This window comes from Cervus canadensis, chromosome 13, assembly GCF_019320065.1.
Source record: "Cervus canadensis isolate Bull #8, Minnesota chromosome 13, ASM1932006v1, whole genome shotgun sequence".
Taxonomy (NCBI): Eukaryota; Metazoa; Chordata; class Mammalia; order Artiodactyla; family Cervidae; genus Cervus; species Cervus canadensis.
This window is the reverse complement of record NC_057398.1, coordinates 541,000-563,428: the sequence shown is the minus strand read 5'-3', so window position 1 is coordinate 563,428 and position 22,429 is coordinate 541,000. Positions and strand designations below refer to the sequence as shown.

At 63.8% G+C, this 22,429-nt stretch overlaps 2 protein-coding genes and 1 long non-coding RNA gene across 3 annotated transcripts; 2 read left to right on the top strand and 1 right to left on the bottom strand.

The window, feature by feature from the left end:
- The first annotated feature begins 893 nt into the window (after positions 1-893).
- Positions 894-8,162, top strand: ARL8A (ADP ribosylation factor like GTPase 8A). Its single transcript, XM_043485319.1, has 7 exons — positions 894-1,216; positions 5,059-5,139; positions 5,333-5,406; positions 6,355-6,448; positions 6,612-6,679; positions 6,866-6,936; positions 7,243-8,162. The coding sequence occupies exons 1-7, from the start codon at positions 1,094-1,096 to the stop codon at positions 7,290-7,292; spliced, it is 561 nt and encodes a 186-aa protein (XP_043341254.1). The 5' UTR covers positions 894-1,093; the 3' UTR covers positions 7,293-8,162.
- A 2,954-nt stretch (positions 8,163-11,116) lies between these two features.
- On the bottom strand, positions 11,117-16,088 carry GPR37L1 (G protein-coupled receptor 37 like 1). Its single transcript, XM_043485318.1, has 2 exons — positions 14,610-16,088; positions 11,117-12,373 (listed from the first exon to the last, which is right to left on the bottom strand). The coding sequence occupies exons 1-2, from the start codon at positions 15,237-15,239 to the stop codon at positions 11,567-11,569; spliced, it is 1,437 nt and encodes a 478-aa protein (XP_043341253.1). The 5' UTR covers positions 15,240-16,088; the 3' UTR covers positions 11,117-11,566.
- Positions 12,819-14,602, top strand: LOC122452023. The gene is made up of 3 exons (XR_006272569.1): positions 12,819-12,945; positions 13,114-13,298; positions 13,659-14,602. It is a non-coding gene; the product is annotated as an uncharacterized LOC122452023 (long non-coding RNA).
- Positions 16,089-22,429: the final 6,341 nt, after the last annotated feature.

The window sequence follows — 22,429 nt, the reverse complement described above, 5'->3', positions numbered from 1 at the left end:
TGGGTGCTAGAGAGGAACTTACCAAGAGCAGGGACTAGAAAGGCCATGTAACCGCTCGGACGTTCTGCAGGCCGAGACCCTGCGATCCCACCATTCTGGCAACTGATCATGGGGTCATCTTGGTGGGTTTGGCAGGTATGGTTGCTATTTGAAAGTTTACACACCTTTGATGAAAACCACAGGCACACATGAACACGCGTGGAGGTCAAACACTAAGATGCAGCCAGGACGGGGTGGTGGCTGGGGGCCCCGGGGACAGCAGCACCTCGGCAGGCCCCCACCCCCACCGGTGGCTCTCCTGACTGCTACTATGGCTTTTACCCAGCACAGGCCAACTTTTCCATTTGCCACAAACCTGCCTCCCTGGAAACCGCCTGGCAGGATCTTCTCTGTCTAGTATCACTGTGGTCCTAGTAAAAGCCGCTCTGGGCCAGAGGCTTATAAGCAGGGAGTTCTGGTACATCGTGGTTGACAAAGCGCTCACTGGCGGCTGTTCGTCTCCGCGGGGTACCCTCTGAGAGATCGGGGCTCGGTACCCAGAGATGCTCAGAGGCCAGGACGCAGGGAACAAAAGATCTCAGAGACCTCCTCCCACTTCCTGGGAGGCCGCGGACCACCCTCGTCCACCCTGGAAATGTTCCCGCTGGACAGCGCCCTCGCCCACCTCCGACCCACTGCCTGGAACACCAGACCGGTGCCCGTCAGGACGCGGCAGCTCGCGAAGGGGAAAAGTAACCGGAGCTCCTTTCCCCAGGGGCCCCTCGCGCCCCGCCCAACGCTCCGCGGCTCGGCCCGCCTGCCCGGCGCGGAGGAGCGCGCTCGCTCGGGGGCGAGCAGGGCCGGCGGCCACGCGGGCGGAGCCGGAGGACGGCGGCGAGGAGGACGGCGGCCGGGCGGGGGGAGGACGCGCCGAGGCCACACCCATCGGCGCGCCGATCCCGGCAGCGAGTCGTCGGCCGCCGCGCGCTCCTGCCGAGCCTCCGCCCGCACCGAGCCCGGAGCCGGGCCGCACCGGGGAGGGCCGCTCCGGCCGCAGCGCGAGGGCAACAGGGGCGGCGGGGGGCCGGCACCAGGCGCGGCCGGCGCAGCGACCATGATCGCTTTGTTCAACAAGCTGCTGGACTGGTTCAAGGCCCTGTTCTGGAAGGAGGAGATGGAGCTCACGCTGGTCGGGCTGCAGTACTCCGGCAAGACCACCTTCGTCAACGTGATCGCGGTACGGGCGCCGGCCGCCGGCCCCGAGCCCCCGCCGCGCCGGGCTGAGTGGGTCCCCGCCCGGCGTGGAGGCGCGGGGCCTACCACGGCCCCGGGGGCCCGGAGGCGCACGCCCGGGCCCGGATGGCACCGAGGGCGCGGGGGGCGGGGGACAGGGGACGCGGCTCAGGCCCGGGACTGGCGGCTCCGAGGGTGTCACGAGGCCCGAGGGACCGCCGCCCGCGGAGACGGCCCGCCTTCCGCACCGCAGCCGGGCGCATGACGGGGCGAAAGTGCAGGGCCTGCCGCGCGGAGGGTCGCGGGATGGGATGCCCTGCGGCTTGGGCAGGGGGCCCGGCGGCCCAAGCCCCACCCCGGGGGGTCAACCCCGCCTGGCCGGAAGGGGAAGCCCCGGCGCTATTGATGGTGGTGGGGAGAGGGATGCTCTGGGGGGAGTGGAATCCGCCCGGGGCCCAGGGCGCCAGCCCAGACGCCTCCTCTACGGGAACCTCTACCCAGCTGGGGGTCCCGGGGGGCTGGACGGCACTCCGAGGAGCTGGGAGGCCCCGCCTGGCCCGGAAGTTGCAGAGGAGGTGGGGACCCAGAGGACGGGGTGGAGGTGGGGGACAGGTCCATTCTGGGGACAGAGGGGAGAGTGGCTCCGGGACCCGGGTGGGCGAGTGTGAGCCTTTTAGAGTCAGGGCGGTGGTGGGGAAGGAGTTAAAATGTGTCTCAGAAAAGGGGAAGACGAGCTGAACTGCAGTGGAGGCCGCGGCCTGGCAGGCGTTTGTGCGTTTGTGAGCTGGCTGCGCTGGGCCCGTGGGGCTGAGGGAGGCTTGGGCAGGGCTCGGCTTGTGCCCTGCCTGGGTTTTCTGAGAACTGTGGACCGGCGATGCATGAGATGGGTCAGCTGAGAAGTGTGACCGCGGGCCTGGGTACCTCCCCTGCCCGTTCTGCGCACCCTCAAAGAGAAGGGTGGAGGGAGGCTGGGGTTCGATTCCCCACGACGGTGTGTTTGGGCACTGGCTCCCTTTCCTAAACATGTTTGTGATGACCTCTGCCCAGGGGCTCCTGGCTGCTCACCCAGCAGGACAAGCTTGTGGGGCCCAGTCTGGGTTTGTTGGCAGGATGGTGTCTGGGCTCCTGTCTGCCCAGGCTCTGGCCCTCAGTCGCAGACCCCTGGTTAGACATGGTGTTGACTTGGGCTCGGGCTCCAGGAGCAGGGGCCAGGTGCCTAGCTGGGAGATGACCGCCGTGAGGCCAGGAGGGGGCTGGTTGCTGCTCTCGTGGCTCAGCCTGGGCGTCACCTCTGGTCTCTGGGGATGTGCTCCTCCTGGAGCGGCTACAAAGCCGTGTCCCCAGCGGGGATCCGCAGGCGCCCAGGGGCTTCTGTGTCCTGGTCGTGTCCAGAGGGCAGGAGGCTCTGGCAGGTCAGAACGGAATCCCAGAGTCACAGATTCCATCACCAGGGTCAAGAGTTTCTGAGGTGCACAAGGAGGCTTCTCGCCCCCGGCCAGACCTTCATCTTCACGACATGAAACGTGCCACCTCAGCTCGCACATCCCAAAAGTGCAACCTAGATTTCCCTGGAAAGAGGCTTCCCAGAAACATCCATCCTTGTGGGCCACAGTGGGAGTGCCCAGGTCTGAGTGAGTCCAGAGTTCTCAGCTTCTCCAGGGCCATACCCGGGTATGATCCCAGTGGAGTGTCTTTCAGAAAGAAACAAAGAGTCAGGACCCTGGGCTCTGCGCTTGTGCCCACCACTGATCTTCTGAATCCCGTTGGCCTCTTCATTTGGCCTTTCTTTGTCTCAGCTTTTCCCCGTTTGTTTTTTCTGCTCACTCTATGAGTCTGACTGTAAATAGAAACTGAGTTTATGTATCCGCTGCTCAAACAGCTAACGTGAGCTGGGCAGTGTCATTGAGACTTCCGTGCTTCGGAGAACCCAAACCTCAGCTTCCCAAGCTCTGAAAAGGCTGTGCTGCCTGCAAGTAGGAGGTGTTTTGCCCAAGGGAAGCTAGAGGACAAATATTTTCAAATACTTTAAAGTGTGAATGACTGTCCAATGGAAGAACTGATCTTGAGGTACCCAGGAGTAAACTTGGGAAGATGGATTTTTGACTCATTATAAAGAACTTCGGAGTGCTATAGCTAACCCAGGAGGGATGAGCTAGAGGGAATTCAAATCTGAGGGGGCGCCCCACTAGACAACTTTAGGGTTCCTGCTGACCGTGAAGGAGGAGCTTGTAAGATCCGAGGCCTTAGCCGAGAAATGAAGTTGCGACTGGTTCCAGCTTAGCTCTGATTCACTGCTGACCTGGAAATCCCAGGGCAGGGAGCCTGCCTCCCTGAGGGTCCTCCTGGCACCCTCCTCTGCCAGGCTGGGCTTTTTATTTCTACGAGAGCCTGTGGGTGTTCTGTCGCCAGGGGGCAATGATGGTTCCTCGCATATGGAAACCATTTCCAAGCTCTTTGTGAGCCCGTTGGCCACTTTCTAGGAAACCAAACCCCTCTCCCCCATTTCACAGAAGGAAACTTCAAGGCCCAGAGAGGTCAAAGTGTCTTGTCCAAGCTCCTCCATGAAGAGTGATAAATGAGAACTGGGCTTCCCTTCCTCAGTCTCCATGTTCTTAACATGCTCATGGTGGGGGTGCGCCCCCCCACACCCTGCCGGGGTTTGCAGAGGTAAACCACACATGCTTCTCCCTAGTTAGCCAAAAGCGAAGCCGCCTCCTCAGGGCACTCCCTTTTCCTGAGTTTCCTCACTTTTAGAGGCTCTTGGACCCTTTTGATACCTGCTGGAAACCAGAGACCCTTTCACCAATGTGTGCAGACACACTGGGTGCACTCTCAGGGGTCTCTGAAGCCCCTCGATCTGCCTCATCCCTAGCACGCCTCTTGGGTGGCCCCCGCTCCCATCCAAGGGCCTTGATGACTCCTGAAGATAAAAGGGAATCCGTCTATCTCATTCAGCTGGGGCGGAGGACTTGGTTCACACTCACAGGCTCTGAACAAGAAACCACAATGTCCACACTTTGGCCAGTGATCAGAGCCCCTGGCTGCTCTGTGTGGCCGGAGGCAAAGGACTCCTGCCGCCTGGCAGTAGGAGGTGGCATCACAGAGGAGCAAGGCTGTCCCCTCAGGTTCAAGGTTAAGGAAGCCACATTGCCTTCAGCCTGTGTCCGAGGGGGAGCAGAGGCCTACATGTGAACGTGGAGACAGCCTTGGGCGGAGTACGGTCCGGCCTTTAGAGGCCTGTGGCTAGTTTAGAACAATCTAGAGATCATGGAGACAGTTTAGAGGGGAGAAATGAGAATTGTTAGAATATGAAACTGGGTTATGGGAAATGGAGTTAGTCCCCAAGGAGCTCTCGGTCTGGTGAGGTCCCGGGGAGGACCACCCATCCTACAAATGGGGACAGTACAAAGAAGCCCAGAAAACACTTGCTGTGCATTGCATGTGGGGTGTGGCTGACTTACCCACCCGGATTTGACATGAATGTTCACTGCCTTGTGCAAGTGTGAACCTGGACCGTTTACCCCACCTGTTCCACCAGAGGATAAATGGGGGCGTGGAGGCTGGCCCTCAGGGGGGACTCTCTGTGCAGGCGGAGCCACTCCAGAGCCCTCTTTGTCACAGGAGAGCCCAACTGCAAGGTGGACGCTGGGCTTGGCCAGGGCCGTGTCTTGCCTGAAAGTGGGGGGCACGTGGGACCCGCCAGGGACCCCCTGGTGGCCTGGAGGGGGTGGGGGTGTGGGGGTGGAGGCAGGAGAGGCTCCGGAAGACCTGGTCCGTGGCCACATGGGACCGGGCGTCGGCTCCTGCCGTTTTTGCCCCCTTCCCGATTCTGACTCTCCCTTCCAGTCAGGACAGTTCAACGAGGACATGATCCCCACTGTGGGCTTCAACATGCGCAAGATCACCAAGGGGAACGTGACCATCAAGGTGCGCGGCCGGGGAGCGCTAGAGGGCCCTCCTAGTGAACAGATGACAGCCGGGGACCGGGACGGGGCGCCTACGGTGGAGGAGTTGTGGGGGCGAGGGTCCGGGGCGCCGACTCCCGAGGAGTTGGGGCGGGTGGGGGAAAGCCCGGCTGGGCCGGGGGCCGCCCGCCGCTGACGCCGCCCCCTCTCTGCAGCTCTGGGACATCGGGGGACAGCCCCGCTTCCGTAGCATGTGGGAGCGCTACTGCCGCGGAGTGAGCGCCATCGTGTGAGTGCGCGGGATGGGCCCTGGCCGGCGGCGCGAGCCCCTGTCGCCGCTTTGGCTTCGCCTTTGCTCAGACGGACCCTCGGAGGCCCACCGTCCAGTCTGAGAGCCGCAGCACCGATCGCCTCATGCCGAAGCCTCCGCGTGTACCTCCCCCGACTCAGACTCATTTATGTCCTGAATTTATGTGATTTAGTGGTTCACTCCCTTTTTTTTTTTTCCTTTTTAACTTTATTTTCTTTTTCATTTTTGGCGCACCACACAGCTTGCAGGATTTCCGTTCCCTGACCCCAGCCCTTGGCAGTGAGCGTGGAGTTCTAACCACTAGACTGCCAGGGAATTCCCTCCCTTGCTTTTAAAAAATAGCAACAACATCATATATATGTGTCTGAACAAAAGATCGTTTAGCTTTCATTGTTTTTAAATTTTAGTTTTTTATACAGTTTTTAAAGGTAACACTCTTTATAGTTATGTCAAAATATTGGCTCTATCCCCTATGTTGTAAAGCACATCGTCATGGCTTATCTTACACCCTGTAACCTGATTTTTTATTAAGTTCTTTGGCCACGTGGTATGTGGGATCTTCAAGTTCCTGGACCAGGGATGGAACTGGCACCCCCTGCAGCCAGGACCACCAGGGAACTCCCCGGTCTAATTTCTTTAAAAGCATTTTGGGCATAAAGCCTGTTGGCGCTTCCTTTGCAGTCTTCTCCCCCCTTGTCTAGTCCTCCTGTGAGAACAGAAGAGGGTCCCTCCTGGAAGGACTGGGGTCTGATCTCACAGGACCCGTGCTCCCGTGCGAGCAGCAGCCTCTCCGGGTCTGTGGGGGCAGGTGCCCGCGGTCCCCGCAGGTTGTCCCACCGGAGCCCCTGGCTGAGCCCGCCCAGGTGGCAGCTCCCACCCCCACCCCAGCCTGTGGGGTCAACTGTGTCCCCACCTGCTGTCCCCCAGGTACATGGTGGATGCCGCTGACCAAGAGAAAATTGAGGCCTCCAAGAATGAGCTCCACAACCTACTGGACAAGCCCCAGCTGCAGGGCATCCCGGTCAGCCCCGCGTGGAGTGGGAGGGCAAGGCCCGGGACGTGGGGATGGCGGGCAGGCCCGGCTCTGCGCGGGTGGGGCGGTGTGGGGGCGCCCGGGCCCACCCCCTCCAGGGCGGCCGGGCCGCGGCAGCCCTGGTCTGAGCCCTGTCCTCTCTTCTCGGCAGGTGCTCGTCCTGGGGAACAAGCGAGACCTTCCGGGAGCGCTGGATGAGAAGGAGCTGATCGAGAAAATGTGAGTGGGCTCACCCCCGGCGCGGAGCGGAGGGCTCGCGCGCTCCCGGCGCCGGCCGCGCGGTGGCGCCCGCGGGCCCGCCCTTCGCGCTCCTCCCGGCCTCCCCGACACCCTCGGCCCCTGCCCCAAGCCCCCAGTCCCCAGTCCCCTGGGCTGCAGCTTCAGGAGACTGGGTGGTCCCCGCAGGAACCTGTCTGCCATCCAGGACCGAGAGATCTGCTGCTACTCCATCTCCTGCAAAGAGAAGGACAACATCGGTGGGTGTTGGGGGCGCGAGCGGGAGGGGGAGGGGGCAGGACGGGAGGGGGCGGGGGCGGGGGCAGGAGGGGAGGCTCCGGGCTCCCCGGGTGGGACGGGCGGCAGGAAGGCCCCGCCCTGCGTCCACTGGTGTGCGGTCTTGGGCGAACCCCCTGGGGATCCGTCTCTGTCGGAGCAGGTCTGACGTTAGAACTGGGCTTTGACGCCCGTGGGGTGACCCCAGCTGCAGCCCCCCTGCCCCCGGTGTGCGCTCTCCGCAGGAGAAGCAGCCCTGAAGCCTTGTAACCTGCTCCCTTGTCCCCCAGACATCACCCTACAGTGGCTTATCCAGCACTCAAAGTCTCGGAGAAGCTGAGACCGCGGCCGTGCCCTCGGACCAGGGGCCGCGTCCCAACCTGAGGCCGAGCTCCCCCTCCCCCTGCGGCCCCCCAAGCCCACCCTCCGTACTCCGCGCGGGGAGGGTCCTCCGGGGGGCCCCAGAGTCCCGTTCTGCTGAACTGATTTGACTGTAAAATAAATGGCTCCCGCCCGCCCCCTAACCTCCCCCTCCCGGCTCCGTTTCCGTCCCCGCCCCTCTCCCGCTCCCCTTTCCCACACACTGTTATTGTCCTGTGTGTACAGTATATATATGTATATATATTTTAATTTTTTAATTTAAGCAAAGACTAAAATCAACCATTTGATGCTGCAGGGCCCAGCCAGGATCTGGGAGGGGGCGGTGGGGAGAGCAGGAGGGAGCCGCGGGGTCGGCTGGGGCCGGTCTGCCCGGAAAGGCACCAGCCTGGCAGGGGCGGCCGTCCCGAGCCTCGAGCCTCGTCTGTCCCCGCAGTGTCTGGATGTCAGGCAGATGGGAGCAAGCCTTCAGGGACTCCCCTCTCGGCCCCAGCCGGGCGGAGGGCAGGGGCCGCCTCCAAGGTGCCCCCGCCGCCCTCCCCGCTGCCCGGCCGGCTTCCAGCTCCCGCCCCTCCCCAGGCCCCCATCTCCACGGGCCACCTCACTTTCTGTTCTCGTTTTGCAGAGTTGCACAAGGAGAGAACTCAGCATGGGGGGTTGGTTCTTTGGATTTTTGTTTTCTGTTGGTTTATTTAATTTAATGATTTGTAAAGTGATGTCCCTCTTCCTTTTTTACACTTTTTTGCTCATATTTAACCTCTGTTTGGAAGATGATTCTTGTAACTGTACATTTTTTTGCCTCCTAACAAGAATAAACGACAATTTTGTGTTGGGGGGTTGCATGGTGTGAGTTCTTTGCCCTCGGTGGCCCGGTAGGCTCAGGACTCCAGCCCTCCACCCGGGCGCACCCAGCCAGCGGGAGGCACACGCTGGCCCGGGCACACAATGGCTCTTTACAGAGCGGCCCCCGCGTGCGGCCCGGTTCCTGCCTGCCGCCGCCTCCTCTGGTCCCCCGCTCTGAGCTGCCAGCCGCCCGAGGGCGCCGGTGTTACCACCTGTCCGGCCGCGCCACCGCGAGGGATGCCGCGCGCAGTGTGTCCAGGGCTCCGCCTGGAGCGGGCGGAGCCAGGAGACGGCCCTGGGGCGGGCAGCGCCCGGCGTGCGGAGCCGGCAGCCGACCCGCTCAGCCGCTGGTTTCGGGGCTGCTGGTTTCCCAGGAGAGGCCGCGCCCTCCCTCCTTCCACCAAGAACCGCCCCCCTCCAAAGCAGCTCAGAGCCTTGCATCACGCTTCTCGAAAATCCTTCCCAAATCCGGGGCCATCTTGACCCAGTTTTACCGTAAGCCCCGCCCCACTGGGCTCCCCTCCTCCCAGAAATGGGACGGCCCTACACGCAGGCTTCATCCAGCCTCTGCTGGGAGAAAGCAGCTTCCAGGGTCCTGGGAGGCGGGCCTGCCTTGGTGGCTCTGAGCTCGTATGTCCTCGGGGCTTTCTCCTGGAGGCTCCTTCCGGTCATCATGACGGCAGGGAGGAGTGGCCTGGCTGGAGAGGGGCTCCCCGCTGTTGCGAGGTTTGATAGAATTTGGCCAATGGAGCCAGATGACTTTGGGGTGCCTTCCCAGGTAGCTCAGTGGTGAATCCGCCTGCAATGCAGGAGACTAGGTGCGATCCTTGGGTCGGGAAGATCCCCTGGAGGAGGAAATGGCCACCCGCTCCAGTATTCTTGCCTGGAAAATTCCACGGACAGAGGAGCCTGGCGGCTCAGTCCAAGCAGATGCAGAGTTGGGCACGACTGAACTTGCGCACGTGCTGACCAGCCCCTCAGGAGAGGCCAGGGATCCAGGGCTAGGCTGGTCCTCCCGGCTGCTCGGTGGCTGGTGACGCCGTGGCCTGGGGCGCTGGGCAGGACCAGCACCCACGGTCTGGAGAGCAGGATGGGGGGATCCGTTGACCTGCCTTTCTGGCCTCCCGTGTCCTCTGAGAAGGGTAGGACTTGAGCTGAGACAGGATGAGCTGCTCACCCAGCAGGCACCCTCCTGCCCAGCGCCTGTAAACAACGCACGCAGCAGGCGCCTGTCGGACAGACTGCCCAGTGCACGCAGGAGGCGCCTATCGGACAGACTGCCCAGTGCACGCAGGAGGCGCCTGTGGGACAGACCAGATTCATGCACCATGGTGGGAGTGGGGCCCTCTGCAGCTCTGCAGAACTGCACCCCCAGGGGAGGACAAGAAGGAAGGTGCTGGACGCCGGGCCTCCTGCCTGGAGCTCTAGGAGTCCTGTCTGAGGCCTCCAGTGACTCCAGGCCTCTGTGAGGAGTTCATCCTGCTTCACTGCGGTCCAGTCTGCCCAAGGGAGGCAATTCTCACTGCAAGTGTGGGGGAGAGTAGGGGCCTCAGTGGGTTGGCCCTTCCCAGCTGGCTGGTATCCCCTGAAGACCCAGCTCAAGTCCACTGCTCACCACTGCCAACCAGCACCCCCACCTCAGGCCCAGGACCCCTAAGCAACAAATGCCGCTTTGTTCCCTCAGCTGGCCAGGCCCGAGGGACCGTGGCTCCTTCCCAAGGCCCGCTGGCCCGCTGGCTGACTAATCCTACAGGCCACTCACGTTGGCTGCCCGGGGCAGCAGGGCGAGCCGGGCCTCGGGGCCGCCATCTCCTCGCATGGCTCTGAGCTGGGAGAGGCAAGGGTGCCCCTTGGCAGAGCCCCCAGACAGGATGTGGCGGAGCCCCCCCGCCCTGCCCTGCTCATCCCCATTTCACCACCCCCCCACACATCCCATAGGAAGCTGCTGGTGCATCTGGGACTCGGGTGGGGGGCGCGGAGGGGAAGTGGGGGAGGGCACCCAGCACCCGGCCTGCCCTTGGCCCACCCCCAGCCTGCTCCCCCTCCATCCTAAGCTGCTGCAGACGAGGCTGGGGGCTTCGGTCACTGTGGAGGCCGCCTGCATCTCACAGCACAAAGAGTGTGCGCCCAGCAGCGCCATCACCTAGCAACGGCCTCCCTCTCCCTTGGCGTCACCCGTCCTGGGGGTGGGTGCCAGGAGAGAGAACAAGGCCGCTAAGATCCCGGGGCGCGGGGGAAGGAGGCTGAGGCCAAAGGCTGTGGGTGGGGTAACCAGCGGAGAGGGGAGCCTCGGGCAGGCTACCACCCTGCCCCCCGGGGACCCTCCTGGGCCCGCGGGTGACCTGGGAACAGCTGGCAGCGGGGACTCCCCTCCAGGAGGCCCAGAGCTGCCCCTCAGGTGGGAGGGCAGGCTCCTGGGGCCTCAGCCAAGGCGCCCCTCTGGCTGACCTTGTGCCAAACTCGCTGGGCCCAGACGAGGCTCAGGGGCCTCTGGAAGGCCCCCCATTGCAGGAGGAACCAGTGAGAGGAAAGAAGACTCAGGGGGGTGGGGTATGTCAGAGCTCTGGCTACGGCGAGGGTGTGGGGTGGGGGCAGGCGGGGGGCAGGCGGCTGGGTCGTCTGCGGGCTGAACAGTCCATTCTAAGAAGCCAGACAAGAGCTGTTCTCAGAGGCAGACCCTCTAATGGGGGCTTTGTGTGGAGGGAGGAGCAGTGAGGGGGCGCTCCATGGAAGATAAGTTTCCAGGCTTCTTCCCGGGGACGGCTGGGTTCAGGCCCAATTGAGGGCACAGGGGCCCAGCCTCCAAGCCCTTTCATTCACTCTGCCCTCAGAGCCATGGCACCCCAGGCTGGGCAGGACACCGGCCACGGGCCAGGTGGGCAAAGTCCAGGTGCATCTGGGCACTGCCAGGATGTGGCATAAGAGAGGCCCGTGGCACACGGCTGGTTCTACCTAGTTTATTGTTTTCCAAGAAGGGCCTTCTACCGGGGAGCACCTGAGCGGGGGGGGCGGGGGAGACAGGCCAACCGGGGTACATCAGAGGAGGAGGAGGACGGAGAGACAAGTCCTCCCGGGGGGTACGGCACCCGAAGGCAGCATGCAGTGTGGGGCCGGCCGTGCCCAGGAAGGAGCCCGGTCCTGGGGGGGGGACGGTGCAGAGAGGGGCACATGGGCAGTGCGGTCAGGCTCCAGATTGCAGAGGGGGGCAGGGGCCAGGCGAGGTTCCGGAGAGTTTCAGAGCAGCTCTGAGGACCTGGAGGACCACTGCCCTGGCGGGAGCATGGGTGGGCAAGCCCCGGCACAGCAGGGAGGGGCTCCGGCAGGCCTGGACTGCAGCCCGGGGAGCCGAGCCCACCTCTGGGCAGAGCTCCCCCGCTGCGGGCCGGCCGGGCCTCAGCAGGGCGTGCCCAGGGCCAGGAGCGGTGGCGCCTCGCGGGGCTTGTGGAAGTAGCCGGAGGCAGACAGCTCTGTGTGCAGCTTGGCGCGGGGGCCGCTGGGGTCCGCCGGCCGGCCGCAGCCCTCGCTGCAGCAGCAGCAGCAGCAGTCCAGGAAGGCGCGGCCCAGCGGGCGGCTCACGCACAGGAGCAGCAGCGGCGTGACGGCCGCCTTGAAGAAGGTGGAGAACTGTGTGACCAGGCCCAGCAGCTCCAGGGTCTGGCGCGTGAGCGTGGCCGACAGGTAGGCGGCCACGACGTTGCACACGTTCTCGGGGAGGGCGCAGAGGGCGTGCACAGCGGCCAGGCCCGCCACGGTGCTGCTGGGCCGGCCCCCCGGTGGCTCCTGCGGGCCTGGCCGGCTCTCGGGCTTCCTGCCCGGCGGGCCCCGCACCCGCCACGTCACCAGTTGGCAGGTGACGGTGAAGAGCACGGGCAGGCAGAAGTAGCAGCCAAAGGACCACCACATGCGGGCGTTCTGGTAGGTCAGGACCAGTGAGTAGAGCGACTCGGGCAGGTGGGCTGAGGGCTTCATGACGCACACATCCACGGTACCCGCGGCAGCGCTGGGCTCCCGCACCAGCTGCCACAGCAGGAGCTCGGGCGCCGCCAGCGTCATGGAGCCCACCCAGATGACCGCCAGCTTGGCCAGGATGGACGGGCACGGCTCGATGGGCCTGGCCTTGGGCAGGGTGCTGGTGGCCACGTGGAAGCGATCGATGCCCAAGGCACAGAGGCTGAAGGTGGTGACGCCCAGGGAGGAGACCTGCGGGGCATGGGGTGGGGGAGAGGGGGTCATCACCATGCTCCTGGGACTTCAGGAGTCATCCCGGAGGATGAACGCAGGGAAGCAGGGGTCCTGGGCCTGCCGGGCTGTAGATGTCCATGTCCCCCGGGTGCGTGGCTGGGGGGCGGGCAGGTAGCCTTGCGGGGTGCAGACACAGGCTCTCCGTCCTGCCTTGCCCTGCCGGAGAGGCCCAGGGTCGGGCCACCCAGTGAAGCAGCCCCTCCAGACCAGCCCACCTGACCTCAGGCTGCTCACCGAGCCCATGGACGACCGCCCTGTGAGCAGAGAGGAGGCAAGTGCCGGGGGGGTGCTCCCCGCTCGGACCTCCCCTCCCCACTGGGGCGTGCTGTGGGGGCCCCGCCCCCTCTGCGGGCAGGCCCAGGCCGCTGGAGGAAAACAACACGGCCCCTCCTTTCCTCTCAGGATGGCCCTCCGGAACCCTGAAGCTCACTCTGCCACTCCAGGGCCTCCTGGGGCCCCTACGAAAGGGCCCAGCAGTGCATCTGTCCCTCACCTCTCACCTGCCAGCCAGCCTGCAGGGAGGGCTCACGGTGAGCTGTCCTCCAGGCTGTGGAGGGGGCAGGCGTCTGGGACCCCAGTCGGGCGGGGCCTGGCTCCCCCGGCCACGACTCTGCAGACAGGCCTCACAGGGCGTCACCCTCTCCCCTCCCTGAGGCCTTCCTAGTAAAAAGCACCTCTTGAATCATTTTAATTCCAAGCACACTAGCTGTCACACCTGTCGTCCTTCGAGAGTTCACTCAGCGACAGTGACGCTGATCACCCGTTACCCACGAGAGGGCTGAGCTGGGGCAGCTGAAGTGCCCACCCCGGTCACTCAGCCGGTCTGCCCGCCTCCAAGGCCCCGTGTCTGAGCCCCGCGGCTCAGTGGGGCTCCGAGCTCCAGGTAACTGAGATGCAAAGCTGCGCCCAGCAGGGCGGCTTTCTTCAGGTCTGAGCACCTTTGGGTGGTCGCCCTGGGCTGGGGAGGGCGGGGAAGGGTCTGTGCCGCCTCCCAAGCCTCAGCAAGTCTGTCTGGATGAGAACTCATCACTAGTCCACGGGACGCAGCGGGAACCAGGATCACGGCAGCGTTCAGACGCTTGTCCTGACTCTTCCCCGCTCAGGCCAGCCGCCCACTCACTCAGCCCCAGGAGGAGAGTGGCTCTGGGGTGGGGGGCACGGCCACTCTAGCCTCATTATTCCCCCCAAGCCCCACGTAAACAACATTCAAAAGGCTGCTGGCTTATTTCGTGTTCCTGTACAGACATGGTGGCCTCGTTGTGTTCCACAAAAATGCACTTATTTTGGCGTATTTTGGCGTTGTTTTGATTGCACTCTCTCCTTCTGATCTGCACATCCATCAACACCCATGTACTCATCCCAGCAAGGAAGGGCCCAGAGGTAAAGGGCCATCTGGTCTACCCCCTGGTTGGGAGACAGGGAAATGGGAAAGGAGGTCTGACCCACCCAGGGACACCCCAATATGCCCCAGCCTCAGCTGCAGCCCCCAGAACCTGGGCTCTGCTTTCAGAGGATGGAGTAAGGGTGACGGCAGTGTGGGTACAGACCTGACTGGTTAGGGGGGTGGGGGTCTGCAGGGAATTGGAATCTCCCTTCAGGCACCGCTTGAGGGGGCAGGAAATTGAGTGGCAGAGAAGGGGCACAGAGGGAGAAAAAAGAGACAGAGCAAAGCCGTTTCTTGGGTGGAAAGACGGAGGGGTTAAGGCAGCAGAGGGGAGCTCTCAGCGTGGAGAGAGGGGGCCGCCGCGAGGCTGCTGGGGGCGGGAGCCTGGCTGGGGGCAGGAGCCAGGCTGGGGGGCTGGGGGCCAGGCAGGGGGGGGCGGGAGCCGGGCTGGGGGCTGGGCTGGGGGTCTGGGGGCCGGGCTGGGGGGGCGGGAGCTGGGTTGGGGGCTGGGCTGGGGGGCCGGGAGCTGGGCTGGGGGGCTGGGGGCCGGGCTGGGGGCTGGGGGTCCTGAGAGCTACTGGAGCCATATTGTGTGTGCCTCCCTGACCAATCTGGGGGAGAAGCGAGACAGGCTTAGGGGCCTCGCGCACCTCTCCGCCCAAGCTGGCAGCCCCCCGCCCCTGCCCCATGGGCTCTATCCGGCCACACGCTCACCTCCACAAAGGGCCACACGCTCACCTCCACAAAGGGCCACACGCTCACCTCCACGGAGGGCCACACACTCACCTCCACGGAGGGCCACACACTCACCTCCACGAAGGGCACCGCTCTGCAGGACACCGCGCCAAGCAGCCTCTGCTTGGTGATCTCGTGGAAGGTGACGACGGGGAGGCAGAAGAAGAGGACCAGGAAGTCCCAGAGCGCCAGGCTGGCCAGGATGGAGTTCCAGGCGCTTTTCAGGTAATAGCTGTGCCACACGATGCACATGACCGCCAGGCTGCCCACGATGCCCACGGCGAACAGCACCAGGGCCAGCAGCAGGACGGCGTAGGCCCCGTAGGAGCGCTCGGTCACCGGGTAGAGGGGGTTCTGCACCTGCAGGCGCTGGCCGGGCGTCCCCGTCACGTTGCCCCGGGGCTCCTGCCCACTGCCCCCAGCGGCCCTGACCTGGTCCGGGGAGGGGCTGGCGGCCACCCGGGGCTGGGTGGGCTGTGGGGTGGCTGGGCGGATGGGCCGGGGGTACTCAGCCCACCCCTCGGGCACGTACTGCTGCAACCCCTTGGCATCCTCCCACTCAGCTCCTTGCCTGGACCGGTCCGGCTGCTCCTGGGCCACAGGCTGGTGCCCACCCTGGTGCAGGCGGACCCCCCCAGGGGCCCTTTCGGGCCCGGCTGCCAGCGCCACGGCGAGGGAGATGCCCAGCGGCCATAGCCACTGCATGGCCGGATGAGCAGTGCGGCTGCCCGCACGCAGAGGCGAGGCCGGGCCGAGTGCGGGCCCGACTCGATGGGCAGCTGGCTGCCGGGCCCGCCCCCACCGGGCGTCTGGCGTCGCCAGCCGGCTCCAGTGGTCACCCCCTCCCCCATCCCTCTGCCCGCGGCAGCCAGGCAGGACAGGGCAGGGCCCTCTGCTGGACACAGGGCGCTCTGTGCCGCTTGCAGGACACGCCTCCCCTGGTCCCACGGACAGCAGCACTCAGCCCTGCGGGGCCCTCGGAGGCCGCCCACCCACAGTCCCGGCCGTCCACACGGGGTTGAGGGCAGACAGGGCTCCGGCCCCACCTCAGGAGACAGGGTCATCGCTGCTGTTGTTAGCCTTGGGGTCCGTGAGCACTCACTGGGCCAGGCTGCCAGATAGAACCATCATACTTCATGTTTACATTACTACCGCAGCTCAGAGAGGCAAAGTAACTTGCTCAACCACACATAGCCGGGATCCAAATTGCAGATGTGTCCAACTCCGGAGCTGAAACTCTCAGCCCCTCAATCAGGCAAAATACAAGAGCTCAGCAGGAAAGGGATCCTGAAGAAGGTCTACACCCACTGTCTTCTTTCTCAGACGTGGAAACCATGGGAACCGCCGCCAGAGAGGTCGAGCGCTGGGGCCAGGCACACACAGGATGGGGGTTGGTGACTGAGCAGCCCCTGCTCCCCCTGCTCTGGATGTGCCCATCAGCTGCACCTCGGAGTGGGCGCTCCACAGACCCCAAGCTAGGAAAGGCAATGTGGTGCTGGAGAAGACTTGAGAGTCCCTTGGACTGCAAGGAGATCCAACCAGTCCATCCTGAAGGAAATCAGTCCTGAATATTCATTGGAAGGACTGATGCTGAAGCTGAAGCTCCAATACTTTGGCCACCTGATGCGAGGAACTGACTGATTGGAAAAGACCCTGATGCCTGAAGATTGAAGGCAGGAGGAGAAGGGGACAACAGAGGATGAGATGGTTGGATGGCATCACCGACTCAATGGACGTGAGTCTGAGTAAACTCCAGGAGTTGGTGATGGGCAGGGAGGCCCGGCGTGCTGCAGTCCATGGGGTCACAAAGAACCAGACACGACTTGAGCGACTGAGCTGAAGAAACTCAGGGCCCTGCCGGCCCTGGGCTTCCCCGGGCTGTCTGGGGCCGTGGGGATGTCAGAGGCCACTAGGTGGAACCAGATGCTCAGAGATGGAAATTCACGGCTGCCTGGCTCATGACCCCAGCTCGGCCCACCTGCCAGAGCCCGGCCCACAGACCCGCAGGAGGCGTTCCTATGAGACCGTGTGTGTTCCCGGCCGACCCCAGAGCGCTGAGGCCATGCACCTGCTGTTGCACCCCGCCCTCCTGGGCCCCTCGTGGGTCGGCCTCCACAACAAAGACCCCTCTCCAGGACCTTGCTGGAGCAGCCCCCCACCAGGGCAGGCCATGTGGAAGGCGACCATTTCCCATCCGCTAGGAATATCTCTCCTTCGTCCCAGAAATTCCCCGTCCTCGTCCCGGGGAATTCCCCAGGGCTGGCCGCAGGAACGATCCTGGGGTGAGTCAGGGTGGAGTGGGGCTGGGACCTCGGGGCAGCTCTGGAGTTCCACTCAAGATGGCTGGATTCTGGCCTTTTCTGGAGCGAGTCCGTGGGCCGCCACTGTCCAATGAATGGAACCAGACCGTACGGATCTGACTCCTCTGCCACCTACAAGCTGTGTGACTCCAGTCAAGTCCTGAACCTCTCTGTGCCTCGTCTGTAATGAGGACTCAGTAACAGACTAAATGGGCTTGTCTATGTTCATCCCTAGAACAGCATCTGGTACCTGACAGTTGCTAGATGAAGATGCACAGTTGCCACGGTGACTCACTCACGACTCACCACAGCCTCTTGAGGCAGGTGCTGTTATTGTCTCCACTTCACAGGTTTGGGAACTGAAGGACAGAGATGCGGGAGGCAGGCGGGGGGCAAATTCAAGACAAGCCCTCCCCACTCCCAGCCCCACCAGCTGGCAGCAGAGCCAGGTGGCAGAGCCTTCTGGACCCCACTCTGCCAACCCTGCAGGCTCTGGGCTCCTGGGCCATGGGTAGGTGTGCTCCCGAAGGTCGGAGGCTCAGGACCCGCTCCCAACTCAGAGACAAGCCCGCATCACTCACCTTCACGTCCAAAGGCTGGCTGAGCATCTACCCTGCACCAGAGGTTGTCACAGGTGCTCTGGAAGCAGTGAACTTCACAGGTATGACCTCCGCCCCCCGAGATCCACATTCAAGGAGGGAGGCAGCCATTGAAAAAACTGAACCCCAGAGAGCAGGAGTATAAATCGTGAGGGAGGACATGGGAAAAGGAGAAGGTGCCGAGCCATCGAGGAGTCTCTGCCCCTCGGTTTTCTCCTGGGTGAAAGGTCAGCGTACCCCCAGGGCCTGCGGTCTCCAAGGATGCTGTCGCGGTGGAACGTGGGCACTGCCGAGGTGCAGCCTCCACGGGGATGTGTCTCTGTGTGGTCCCTGGACCGCCAGCCTGGGGAGCAGATCGATACGCTGACTTGAGCAGACATTCGGGAAGGTCCAGCACCCCACGCTCCAGCAAACACGCCAGAGGATTCTGGTACAGCGTGTCGGGCACACCCACCGCATCAAACGGACGGGGCAAGGATGGAGTGGATGCAGGGAATGCTGACTCTGGGGGGCTCTTGGACCTGGGGCCCGCCCAGGCTTGGCCAGCAGGGCCTGTCTCCCTGTCTCCTTCCTCAGTGCCTGGCATCAAGAGATGCTGGAACACACAGCCAGCAAAGGCACAGAACCACCCACCTAGGCCTCCCTGCTCGGTGATCCCAAAGCCCCCGGTGGAGGAGCGGGAAGAGGAAGCCCCTCCTCAACACAGACGACTCAGATGGCTGGGGGAAGACTTCCCGCCCCCAAAAGTTGCTCCTTCCCCGGGACTCACACTGTTACTCCCCAGCGTGGTGCTGGGCCCCCAGACTCACCAGCTCCCCACCCCTCCTACGGCCTGGCCAAGGCAGGGCTGGGATGGTCCAGCCCAGGGTAGGCTCAGGGGCGAGGTGCCAGGGCGACAGCTGGGCACCAGGAGCCGATCTAGCCTGCAAGACGTCACCCTGCCCTCCTGACCCCAGAGCGTTCCCTGGAGCTCCGGCCAGCACCCAGCACCCCGAGCTCGTCACAGACACTGCCCTCTTCCTGTGGAGAAGCCAGGTCCTCTTGCCCAAAGACGGCCCTCTACGCCAGGGTCTCCCAGTAAGAATCCTCCAACAGCAGGATAACCCAACTGGCTGGCCCGTCAGAATAAACCCCCAATTTTTACAAGATGTGTACACGCTGTAGGAGGGGAGTGAGTTGTGTTAGTATTTATTTAACAGATGTTTATTTTGCCTGTTTATCGTGACAGATACAAAAGTGATGCTAGAAGCACCTGTTACTAACGAACAACTGTTGTTTGAAGCCTCCATCCTCAGAGATGATGGCCGGTCCCAGGCCACCTGATCCAGTCCCAGACACCTTGGATGTGGAAGTTGCTCCTTTATTAGAAATGTGACTCCAGGAAAATCCACTGGGGGACACTGAACACAGCCAGGCTCCAGTGGGTGTGGTCAGCAAGACAAACTCCCCTCCGCAGGAGCAGCACGGCCCTGGGGGCTGCTGGGGCGGGATGCGGAGGCCCACTGGGTGGTCCTGGGTGAGTCAGGAAGGCTTCCTAGAGGCGAGCCTTCACAGGGGTTTCTCCTGGAGCAGAGACTGAGTTCGAGAGAGGGTGCTGGTTCTCAGATGGGAGGCGGGCCACAGTCCAGCAGGCCAGCGGCTGGTGGGGAGACGGGCTGATTCCAGGAAGAGCCAGCCTGCTGGGAGGAGCAGAGGGTCACCCAGCCGGGGCAGAGAAGATGAGCGAGCTGCTGCCAGCATCTCAGGACCAGGCCTGGGGGGCCGGGCGGTGCGGGCAAGCTGGAGACGCCCGGGAAGTCCATGGAGGGCAGTCCCCTGTTCCACCCCGCCTGCCCCCTCCCCCAGTGACCCCTGCAGCTCTCCCTGCAGACAGCTCTGTCAGGCTGTCCCCCTGGGGCACCTGAAGGCCCGGGACCTGGTTCTGGAGCTCTGGGGTGAGTGGGGAGGGTCAGTGTGAAGTCTTGGGAGAGCCAAGCCCCCAGCTGTGGGCTATGACTGTGGCAGGGTCTGGCTGCAGCCTGGGGGCCAGCAGGAAGACCCTCTGCTTAGGGGGCGAGTGCGGGAGACGAGGGCCGCTCCAGACGGCACAGCCCCTCGCCCCCAGCCGCTGGCACAACCTCGCCTCCCTCCGTGGCCTCAGGCGGCGGGGCGGGGACAAGCAGATCATTCGCTGCCAGGCACCCACCCCCCCCCCCCAATCGCATCCTTTCGCTGCGTCCTTTCCTACCCTGGTGTCCTGGCAGGGCCGCCAGCCAGGCTCAACCCGGAAGAACGCGGAGGGGAACCCACGGGGAGGCGCGACCCCTCCTCTGCGGGGGGTGGCACCTATCCGGGTGGCAGCAGACACAGGCTGGCACTGAAGCGGGGCAGCTGGATTCCATGCGGGGGTCCTTCTGTGCCCAGCCGCTGCTGCAAGTCCCACCCTCACTGCGGACGCTGGGTGGTCCAGGCTGCGTAGGCCAGGGCCAGGCCCCTTTACCTTCTGACCCTCAGCTCTCCTGACGTAAGCCCTGCTTAGAAGGCTCGCCCTGGACATACAACCACATTGCTGAGCGGCATCTCCGAGACAAAGAGCGTTCCCTCAGAAATGCCCACGTGTCTCCTGCTTCACACTTGCCTCATCCCCTGTCCCCCTAAGAGCCATCCTCAAGTGGTCCCAGACACTCACGTCCATGCAGGGCAGCCCCCGGGACCCCAGGTGGAAGGGCCCTGGGCCTCCCATTCAGCCAGCCTGGCAATGGGCTGTGACCCAGGGGTGGGGGTCCTTGGGACTTGTGTCCAGGATCCCAGCACCTGGGGAGCCTCTGAGGGTGACAGGGGGACTCTGTGCTCACCTGTCACTCCCGGATTGGGGTGAAGAGGCGGGAGCACTTCAAAGGAGGGGATTAAGGCCCCCAGCTGTGTGCAAAGGAGACTAAGGACAGACAGAGCGCATCACCCAAGGATGGAGACAGCGGTTTCTGCCCCGGCCAGGCTCCCCCCTCCCCCCAGCCAGCTGTCCCTGGTCGTGAGGACTAGGTCCTGCCCCAATCTGATTCCCCACGGGACTCACTCTTTTTCTCTCCTGTCCAAACCAGCAGTTTGAGTCTGCGGGTCTGCAGACCGGCCTGGAACAGGCCCTTGATCTTAGGAGCTGAGGGGAGATCCTTTGCTGAAGCCGTGGACGTGAACACAGACTCAGGGAGGTGGGCGTCCAGCTGACCCAGCCCCCAACCCCAGCGTGGCCGCCGACATCCTGACGCGGAGTGTCACCTCCCACCTGGCAGCGTGGGGTTGTGCTGGGTTCAGTCCAGGCCATTCCCCGGGTCAGGACTCTCAGCAAAAGCACCCTGTGTGTGGGGGCGAGGAAGGGCGACAGTGGTCTCCTCTGCGCCCTCCAGGGTGAGCCCACGTCCCCCTGGACTTCTCTCCCCACACAGCCCCCCCTCTGACAGTCCTCCCAGCCCTCAGGTCCCGGGGCACACTGCCCTTCTCCAGGCCTCCCTCTGGGGCCGCCTGCCCACCACTGCCAGGCTGCCCTCCAAGGTGGGTGGACCCACGAGGCCAGAGTCTGGCCAGGCTGCCCTGGATGGAGGACCCTCAGCTACGACCCGTGGTTTTGCCAGGGAACTCTCAGTCCCTTCCCACTACAGTGCTCCCCGAGGGACTTCAGGGACAAGGCCGGCTCAAGCGTCTGTGTCTGTCTGCTCTTCTGAGGGTGAGGGAGCTCCCTGGCCCCCGGACGCTGCCGTCTGCTGGGCCTCTTCTGTCATTTCCACTGGGGGTGGGGTGGGGGGCGGGAGACGGCGGCAACCGTGGCGGAGGCAGGAGTGGGTGCACGACTCCCCGGGGCGGGTGTCCTCGTGTGCGTCTGCTCTCTACTCACACACGCCGTGTGCACTGCCCCCACGGCAGAGCCACAGAGCTCCCCACACGCACCCGTATAAAGAGGTTTGTATTTCTCTCGGGAACGGCTGGGGCAGGGGTGTGGCCCAACAGATGGCTGGCAGGTTACAGGTGTGTCTGGCTGGAAAAGGCAGGCGGCCCGGCATCCTGATTGGCGGGCCGTGAGTCACGGCGGTTGGGTTCCTGGAGCGGGCTTGCTGGCTGTCATGGAGTCGGGGTCATGCCCTGTCTTATCTCCACCACCTCCTCTGCCCAGACGGACCATGCTTCCCGCCCATGTCGGCGGTGACGCGCGGTCAGTGGGTCATGCCCTCTGGGAAGCCTTCCGGTGGGGCGTGAGTCCACCGCGCCTGGCACGGCGGCCCTCCTGGGTCCGATGGCCCCGACGGCCCCAAGTGGGAGCGATTTGAGGGACCGGCTGGCTGGCTACACGAAACCTGGCAAAGCCACAAAAGGGTTTCCTCAGTTCCAAAAGCCCCACCTGGACCGACCAGCAAAATTAAAATGTTTGTGGGTAAACATTCCAGAAAGCAGCTCCAGGCTTTGGGAAGGGCCTCCAGGGAAATGGGCAGGGAATGGCCATGGTGACTCGGCGGCCAGGAGCAGGCAGGGACAAAAGCCGCCACCCTGGCTTCCAGCACAAGGGACCCCGGGATGTGTCCTGCCCCCCAGCCCCAAGTCCTGCAGGCCTGCAGTTTGTACTTCCCAGGTCTGGTGGGCGTGGCTTCGTGCCCTTCCAGGAGGCGAGCCCAACAGTCCCAGAGGAAAAAAGCGAGACCTGGGCCAGGGCGTGCCCGCCCAAGGTCACCAGGTGGAGGCTGGCGGCGAGCAGGAGCAGACACAGGGACATCCGCCCCACCACACCTGCCAGAGCTCTGCCCGCTTGGCCATGCAAACAGTGGTCCCGGGACCACTCACTTGGCTGGGGGACAGGAAGGAGCCCTCCACCCAGGGCTGCAACTTCCGAGAAGCTCCAAGGTCCCAACAAACCTCCACAAGCTTCCCGCAGCTCCTTGTCCCGTCTGCCGGCCTGAGCCGACAGGATTCTGGAGTCTGAGTGGGGGCAGCTGAGCTGGGAGGCCCCAGCCAGCTCCCTGCGGCTGCCAGGCTG